Consider the following 9647-nt stretch of genomic DNA (forward strand, 5'->3'; position numbering starts at 1 on the left):
GGCGGGGGGTTGGGGGAGTGGGGGTGGGTGCTGGGCCGAGACCCAGGCGTGGTTCCAGCCTGGCCTTGGCAGGTTGATGGGTGACGGAGGTGCCAACTGTTGAAGTGGGTGTACCCACAAATTCCCGGCTAATGCTCACCTCCTCCTCCCTCTAACTCCCCCGTGCTGCCGAGCAAAGCTAGGCCGGTGAATCCTGCTCTTCTGCCCGTTCTGTTAAGGTAGAAACCCCTGACACTTAGGAGAGGAGAAAGTCCGTGTCATTTGTGTTATTGTTTTCCCTTAAGTGACAAATTGTTGGGTGTGTGGTGAGCTCTTTCAGTTTCAGAATATGAGAAAATGGTATTTCCTTGTTGCACTTGCTATGTACTAACTCAGCGAGGAAATGTGGTTATTGCGGGTGATGCTCTCCACTAAACTCCTAAATTGGATAATGTACATTTTACACAATTGAGTAAGTGCTGTCTGCCATCGCTGCCTTTTATTGAGGCTCTTAAATCCATGGATGAATATGAACAACAAATGATATATTATCTTGTTTAAAAAAAAACTTGGAGGGAGAGTGAGGTTAAATGCAAATATTTCTGATAGTTGTTTGAAGGAGATTGTGGATTTAGAATTGATGAGACAGTTGCTTTAAGGAATTCTTAAAGTAACATGACTAGATCAGATTTAGATCAGAATATCTATAGCTTCTTGTACAACCTATATAAATTATTTGTTTCTTATGGTCTTCCCTGGTAAATTCTGATGAATAATTAGAGTCAAGCAATATCCAGATTCTAGCATCTTACCCCTCATAGAAATTGTCTCAGAATTTATCCTGATTTAATCCAAGTGTGAGTTCTTGTTTTACAAAACAAACAAGTTAAACAAAAAAAGTGTCAACAAACATTCCTCAATTAGTAGGGTCGAGAATTTTTTTAAAAAGAAGCTAATGTGGACATTAAGAATTAGAAATGAAATCTCAAATAATACCACTCTTGTTATTAGGGTGAAAATGAAACTTCTAGTTCTCATTTTGGTCTTTAAACTCTCCATGATCTGGTCCAACTTTGTAGTATGAGTGAAAAATTTATTTCTGTCTCCTTGTGGTTACTCATTCTGTTCTACAGCACCTATCCTAATTTTACTCATCTTGCAAGGGTCAGGTCCATGTTGTATTTACTTTTCTCTGATCTCCTGAGAGAGTTATTATTCACATCACACATTTTGTATATACTCACTCAGCATGATTTTTGGCAAGCTGGTTTATGGTCTGTAGAGCCCAGTTAAAATGTAATGCACAATGAAGGCAATAAGGATAACTTTCAAAACACTAGTTATTGAGTCCTGGTCAGTGTGGCTTAGTTGGTTGGAGTGTTGTCCCCTGCACTGAAGGGCACATGCCCAGGTGGGGTGTGGGGGTGGGGCATGTGGGAGGTGGCTGATGGATGTTTTTTTCTCTCTCTCTCCCTTTCTGTCTTTGAAAGATCAATTAAAAACAAACAAACCAACAAAAAACAAAACAAAAACACTAGTTATTGATATAGTTTAGACTCTAAACTTTAAAGTATCAGTAACACCAGTGTCTTTTTGTTTTTGGATTTGTTGTGTATATCTCTATACTAAACCAATTTTGTGTTATTTAGAATAATATTTAAATTGCTTTCCACTTTCTAAGCACTTTTTGGATGACTTAGATGTGCAAAATAGTCTTGTAAATATTGGGTAGCTGGAGGAATCAAGTGTAGGATTTTTAAATATTTAAAATAATCCTTAAAGTAGATAATCTTTTAAGTATTGTGAGTAATTGAGTTAACTATATTTGGCATGATACATGATGAACTCTTTCTTAGTAACTGAAGGTCTAGAAAGGGGAAATTTGGTATTTTTATGTTCAATATATGCAACTAGCTTATAGACGTTAGAAAGCAGGCTCCTAACAATTTCAAATAATGTATTAGGAAAAGGAAAAACTGTAGTCACTTTAATGATTTTCAATCTAAAATATAAAAGAAAACCCCACCATGATATGGTAAAAAATATGTTTAATTAGAATTTTTTAAAATATTCTTTAAGATTTTTTTTTATTGATTTCAGAGAGGAAGGGAGAGGGAGAGAGAGATAGAAACATCAACAATGAGAGAGAATAATTGATTGGCTGCCTCTTGCACACCCCCTATTGGTGATTGAGCTTGCAACCTGGGCATGTGCTCTTGACCAGAATCGAACCAGGACCCTTTAGTCCACAGGCCTATGCTCTATCCACTGAGCCAAACTGGCTAGGGCCTTAATTAGAATTTGATAGGCAGATTCCAATCCTGGCTCTACCAAATGACCTTGGCCAAATCAGTTAACCTTCCTGTGTTTTACAAACTTTTATAAAAGTAAGGTCTGAACCAAACCATCTCTAAGATAATTTTTGGTCCCAGAATTCTCTATTATCAAGGATACTGTAACTGATTGTTACTTGGGAAAAAAGGCCATGTAATGGATTCCTGGATTGATGTCCTTTTTTGCTGATATGAGCATGAGAAACACTAACATCTATACTGATATCTTCGTACAGGGAAGGGTTGAAGTTCAACCCAGCTGGTATTTTATTTTGAACCTCACTTCCCCATCGACTCTCATTTTCAAAGGGAAAAACGGAGTTGAGCATCAGGGGACCAGTTGTGTTCATTACTGCTACCATGGAGAAACTTGGAAGCCATGTTTTCTCTACCCCACTCCTTTTCACTGTTAGCATTATGACATTGACAGTAACAAGCAGCAACCCAGGTTTCTTGGCTCAGGGCAGTGCCTTGGAGAAAGACACCTGGGCCTCTTGCAAAATCTGGTTTAATGTCAGAGAGGAAGAGATTGTATTTCTTCTCCTTGGCTGTGTTCTTTTCATTGGCCTATAGCTGCATCCGGGCCCAGGTTATGGCAATGCTCAGCGAGTGCTAACATGCCCCTTCAAAAAATGACATTTAAAGGTTGTATGTCAAACTGGTTTATTGCTTTTTAACAGAACCGATTTTCATTATTTCAATATATAACGATTTCGTTTTTAAGACAGGAAGGGTATTAATATTTATTGAGCATTTACTATTGCCGTGTATTATCTACTCACACTGTATTCATTCTTCTTTTCATCCAATCAAAAACTTACAAAGAAGTATTAGTTTAATTTTATAGGTAGAAAAATTGAGAGACTCAGAGGGACAGGTAATGTTCTAGTACATAGGAGTGGTTAGGTTTCAATCTGTTGTTTAATTTTGACCATGGTGTGGTAAAAGTCATATGCCTTTCCCACATATGACATGCATATGGTTACTCTTCTGCTTAAGATTTTTATGTTAAATATGCCATAAGAGTAAAGAAATATATCTGTTCTTAGAATTTGAGCACATCTTATTTTCTTACAGGCTGCTTAGAAATAATTATGTTCACTAATGAGTTTGCACATGAGCTAACTGCTTTGAATTTTATAGTTAGGTAGTGGGGTTTCAAAAAAGAATTTGAGATATTTTGCTTTATTACTGATCTTTGTGACAGACTGGGGCCAAAGTTAATTTTTAAAAGTAGTGGTAAAGGTGAAGAAAGATTCCAGTTAGGGATTTAATGGGAAAACTTACCCTATATCTTGAAGTCTTATTGCTGAGAAAAATAAACTTTTAGTTGGAGTTCTTCTTATTTATTTAAAAAGGGAGCAATACAGTAAAACCTGGGTACCATAATCACTATCTTTGTCTATTCCATTTTTTATTCTGTTTATTTAATACTAGAGGCCCGGTGCACAAAAATTTGTGCGCTGGGGGCGGGGTGTCCCTCAGCCCGGCCTGTGCCCTCTCGCAGTCTGGGACCCCTCGGGAGATAACGACCTGCTGGCTTAGACCTGCTCCTGGGTGGCAGAGGGCAGGCCCAATCCCTAGGTGCAGCCCCTGGTCGGGCTCAGGGTAGGGCCGATTGGGGGGTTGGGGCACCGCCCCCTGTCACACTAAAGGCAGGGTCGATGGGGAGGTTGCGGTGCCACCCCCTGTCATGCACAGAGCAGGCCAATCAGGGGGTTGGGGCACTGCCCCCTGTCACTCACAGAGCAGGACCCATCAGGGGGGTTGGGGCTCTGTACCCTGTCACGCACAGAGCAGGGCCAATCAGGGGGTTGGGGCACCGCCCTCTATCACCCACAGAGCAGGGCTGATCAGGGGGTTCGGGTGCCGCCACTCTCACACTCAGGGCAGGGCCGATGGGGAGGTTATGGCTCTATCCCGTCACACACAGAGCAGGGCCCGTGGGGGGTGGGGGGGTTGGGCACCGCCCCCTGTCACACACAGAGCCGCAGGGCGATCAGGGGATTTGGGTGCTGCCCCCTGTCATGCTGATCCCGGTGCTGGGAGGCCTGATAGCCCGTCGCTAACTGGTTTGAGCACTGCCAGTAACTAAGTGCTGATCCCGGTGCTGGGAGGCATATTACCCTTTATAGGGTAGAGGCCTGGTGCACGGGTGGGGCTGTCTGGTTTTCCCTGAAGGGTGTCCTGGATCAGGGTGGGGAGTCCCCACTGGGGTGCCTGGCCAGTCTGGGTGAGGGGCTGAGGGCTGTTTTCAGGCTGGGGGTGACTGAAGCTCCCAACCGCTCCTTTTTTTCTTTTTCTTTTTTTTTTTTATTCTGGGCCAGCTTTAGCTTTGAGGCTTGGCTCCAGCTCTTAGGCCTCCGCGGCTGAAAGTAGGTTTCTGGCCTTTGCTTACAATGTTGCGAATCTGCTGGCTGAAGTCTGGTAGTATTTGTTAAAATGTTTCTGAAACCGCAGGCTCAGAGGCCTGCAACGGCAGGCGGGGAATGTTGGTTTCCTCCGTCACTGAGGCAAGCAAGCCTCATGTTAGTTTCAAGCTGCCTGGCTGCCGGCCGCCATCTTGGCTGACAGTTAATTTGCATATCTTGCTGATCAGCCAATGAAAAGGGTAGCGGTCATACGCCAATTACCATGTTTCTCTTTTATTAGTGTAGATAGCTCTCTCCCTTCACTACTGGAATATGATAGAATTTAGTCTTCTTCCACATCATAACCACTTAGTACTTTTTTAAAGAGGATGTACAAATGCATACACTGTCATGCCATTACCACTGTAATATGCCTACATTTATGTTTATATTTAATGTTTTTATTTTTTTACATTTAGATCCTGTTAAGAGTCCATTTTTAGTGAAAAAGCATTGAGCTTGGAGCCAGGACCAACTCCTTATTAATTTGATATTGTGCAAGTCATCTGGAGAGAGATCTCAGTTGCCTCATCTGTGAAAAGGAGATAAAAATTCTTAATTTATCTGAAGGTAAGTGATCAGTTAAGAAGCCAAAAAAAGAAAAACAGACTTAATGATGACTTAAACACATAGTATCTATTTTTTCATGTGAAATAATTCTTGAAGCAGGCAGTCTAGGTTAGGTGTGGTAGCTTCACGAAGGCATCAAGGACCTAAGCTTTTTCTAATTCTTTGATCTGCTATCTGTAGGGTATGGCCCTGGTCCTTATAGTCTGAGAGAGCTGCTAGGGCTCTAACCATCATAGCCAAGTTCCAGGCATCGAGGCAAAAACAAAGAAGGATGTATGCTCTCCTTTTGGAGAGACATCCTTAACCTCAGGTTACCAGGGAAGCAGGAAAATGCAGCTACCCTGAATAAAACTGGGCTTTTGTTGTTGAGGAGGAAGGGAAGATGTAACTATTGGCAGCAAATAGAATTACCTTCCAGAGTATGGATCTTTTTCTCTTTTATCTCTGAGAACTGGTAAGCCATGATAACCAGTCATAGACGCTTTGGTAATTTTCCATGGTACAACTTCTAAGTCTGACCATGTCTACAGAAGAAAATAAATAATAAATTGTGTTTTTTGTTTTTTTACTTTTATCCCATGATTCATTATAGAAGCCTTTCTGTCTCTATTGGGATTTATTCTGATTATTTTTAAAATTACTCATAAATGCTAATAGATTTTTGTGTGTGCAATTTATAGATGTGTTAAAATAGAGCTATCTTTTTTTTGGGGGGGGGGCACTTGCTTTATGTAAGGCACTAAAAAGACAGAGAGATAAGTTAGTTATCCCAAGGGTATCACATAATCATTGGAAGTAAAAAAATTTTTCAGTTATCAATAATCGTGCCTTGGATAAACCTCATGGGCTCCAATACTGCCACTGTGCAAAGCTAGGAAGTAAATGTGTTGTTTTTTTAATTCTCACTTCCTCATTTGAGGATATGTTTAGAGAGAGAGAGAAGGGAGAAAAGAGAGGGGAGAGAGAGAGAGAGAGAGAGAGAGAGAGAGAAAGAGAGAGAGAGAGAGAGACAAGAGTTGGGAGATAAACATGGATCAATCAGTTGCCTCTTGTACCTGCCCCCTGGGGATCGAGCCTGCAAGCTGAGTATGTGTCCTCACTGAGAATCGAACTTGAAACTTTTTGGTGTACAGTACAACACTCCAATTAACTGAGCCACCCGGCCAGGGTTATGAAGTAAATTTTTGATGAAAAGTATAATCCATCTCAATATACATTTAACCTCAGTATGATCACATGAGGGACACTTTTGCCTTCCTTGTTAGTCAGAAGTTATGGTTTTCATTCTTTAGCCATTTGACTGCTATCTATCTTGAAATTTCTTCTTACTATACTAGGGTTTTTGTTTTTTTTTTAACTTTACTAGTTCTTGCTTAACTTACTTAGGTATACCAGTATTTTATTTTATTCCAGACTTTCATTTGAAATACTATATGAATATACTCTATACTTGTCATGTGAAATGGTTTAGTTGCTATTATATCTGTGGAGAAAGTAACTTGAAATAGTTTTGAGAAAAGGAAACTGAAATTCAGGGAATGTAAATTGGAGAGGGGAAGGATCTAAAGAGTCAATCAATCTTTTGGGATTATTAGAAGGAAGATAAGAAACAAATTATGATTTTTTTCTACCAATTATATGTTTTCCAAGATTTTGAATTTTTTGTTGTATCACTTAGGGACAAAGTATCGTAACTCTTTTGCTACTAGTGCTTTTTAAAAAATTGTTGACAATATTACAACTGTCCCCCTCCCCCTGCTCCTTAACCCTTCTTCACCCAGCCCCCACCCCAGGGATTCCGCACACTATTGTCTGTGTCCATGAGCAATGCATATATGCATATATGTTCCTTGGTTAATCTCTTCCCATCTCCCCCATACCCCCTGAGATCTGTCATTCTGTCCCATGCATCCATGGCTTTGGACCTATTTTGTTTCTCAGCTTATTTATTTATTTTTAATATATGTTTTATTGATTTCAGAGATGAAGGGAGAGAGAGAGGGAGAGTTAGAAACATCAATGATGAGAGGGAATCATTGATTGACTGTCTCGTGCCAGCCTGGTCAGCCCTCACTAACCCCCCTGCTGGCCTGGTCACCCTTTGCAGCCTGCTGTTCAGTTGTTACTCAGAAAATGTTTGGTCTAATTAGCATATTACCCTTTTACTAGTATAGATTACTTTTAAAAAATATTTTTATTGATTTCAGAGAGAAAGAGAGAGGGAGAGATAGAAATATCAATGATGACAATTATTGATGGGCTGCTTCCTGTATGCCACCTACTGGGGACAGAACCTGAAATTCAGGCATGTGCCCCTGACTGGAATCGAACTTGGGGACCCTTTAGTTCGAAGGCTGATGCTCTATCCACTGAACCAAATCAGCTAGGGTTGGGCATCATTTTAATTCTTGTAATAGACCCTCTGGAGCTACTGAGAGCCTCTGGAATGGAAGCCGAATAAGGAAAATTTGAATCATATTGTGGGACCAGCAATAGTTGTTCCTTGTTTGTCTCAATCCTGTTACATCCTGCTAGATATTTTATTGATCTATTTATTTGAAAAATTATTGACTAGAAATAATTTTAGCAAATGACTATTGGCTATGGTAATGATTAGTAAGGTTAAGAGAATATTTGTAACTAGTTATTTGTTTCTTTTAATCAACTTGTGCCCATAGAACACCCTTTTTACAAAATTAAGTTGAAGCTAATTAAATCTTATATCCAGAAGTAATTTTGGCTCTCTAATATCTTAATTGAGGGAAAAAAGTGAATTTTTTTCTCTTATTCTCCCTTTCTAAAACATGGGCCATTTATTTTTTTAAATTTTGAGTCCTTCATTGCCATCTTTATTTGAAGCTTTTATAATTAACCAATTGTTTTCTTATACTATATAAACTGTTAAAATTTTATTTCCTTTTTAATTTTAGTGAGAAGCATTTCTCCCTTGATTTTCTTTAGTGCTATATTTTGAGCATTATTTTTATGTTATAACCTGTTTTAATCCTTTTCCTAGAATTCTTTTGTTGTATTAAACTTCTTGAAATTTAATATATTACTAATGTGGCTTTGGGAATTCATGTATATACAGTTTGAAAACATCTTTTCAGGACCTTTCTATAATTACACCTTTATTTCAGATGAGGTGGAGTACCATCCTACAGCAATGTTATTTTCTCTCGGTTACATGTCTACTTACTGCTCTTGAAGCTGTGCCTATAGACATAGACAAGACAAAAGTAAAAGGTGCTCAGCCTGTGGACAGTGCAAAGATAGAACCACCAGTAAGTCAAATGACAAATATAATTTTATGGAAGGAATTTTAACTGAAATATTGCTAATATTTATTAGTTATAAAATTGGACATTGAGAAACTATTTTGAAATAGCACTGAAAAGAGTATAGGACAAGCATATATTATTTAATATTAGACAATGTTTTTTAATGCAGTTAATATATATATATATTTAAATATATTTTTATTGATTTCAGAGAAGAAGGGAGAAGGTGAGAGAGATAGAACATCAACGATGAGAGAGAATCACTGATAAGACTGGGGATTAAGCCTGCAACCTGGGCATATGGCCTGACTGGGAATTGAACCATGACCTTCTAGCCCTAGGTCAGTGCTCAACCACTGAGCCATGCTGGCCAGGCCTAAATGTAGTTAGTATATTAAGTAATGTATAGAAGAATTAATCACAATACATTTCTAATGTAGAGCTAACCAGCCAAAAAAACATTGTATTATATTCAAAGGAGAGATAGATGGCAATGAGGAGAAACAGGTACCAATGGGGTAAAACCAATTAATGTTTTTTTTTTTGAAATCTTTATTGACTAAGCCATATAGAAAACCTACCTTTATGTAACAGTAAAACACAATTTTGGTGTGATCCCTGAAACATGGTTTCTGCATCTCTTCATTTGAGATTTTTAACTTTGACTGCCCAAACTATCAAAGTAGTTCAATGCTATTTTGCTAGACTTCTTTGTTGTTGTTGTTAAATTGAGATCTTTAGATGCAGGGAAGGAAAATCTTTCAGAAGTTTACTGTTTGTTTCTTAATTTGAAGGATACTGGACTATATTATGATGAATATCTCAAGCAAGTGATTGATGTGCTGGAAACAGATAATCATTTCAGAGAAAAGCTCCAGAAAGCAGACATAGAGGAAATAAAGGTAAAAGTAATTAAATAATTATTTTAAAAATATTTGAACATGCCGACACCAATCTAAGTGCTGGGGATATAAAGAGGCGACTCACTCCCAGCCCTTATAGAACCCTCAAGGGAGACTAACATCCAGAAGATTATTAAGACGAGTAGATAGTATATTTTGGATGTACAGAGA

The 9647-nt window shown here is 38.9% G+C and overlaps 1 protein-coding gene across 2 annotated transcripts in view; it reads left to right on the plus strand.

Moving 5' to 3' along the window:
• Positions 1-9647, plus strand: part of NUCB2 (nucleobindin 2) — a 26652-nt gene that overhangs the window by 515 nt on the left and 16490 nt on the right. For both annotated transcript variants that reach the window (XM_006753150.2, XM_006753151.2), the window contains exons 2-4: positions 5143-5293; positions 8434-8577; positions 9369-9476. In XM_006753150.2, the coding sequence (XP_006753213.1) occupies positions 8434-8577; positions 9369-9476 (252 nt within the window). In that variant the 5' untranslated portion in view covers positions 5143-5293. The remainder of the gene's footprint in view (positions 1-5142; positions 5294-8433; positions 8578-9368; positions 9477-9647) is intronic.

This window comes from Myotis davidii, unplaced genomic scaffold (genome assembly GCF_000327345.1).
Source record: "Myotis davidii unplaced genomic scaffold, ASM32734v1 scaffold1891, whole genome shotgun sequence".
In the NCBI taxonomy this organism is placed as follows: domain Eukaryota; kingdom Metazoa; phylum Chordata; class Mammalia; order Chiroptera; family Vespertilionidae; genus Myotis; species Myotis davidii.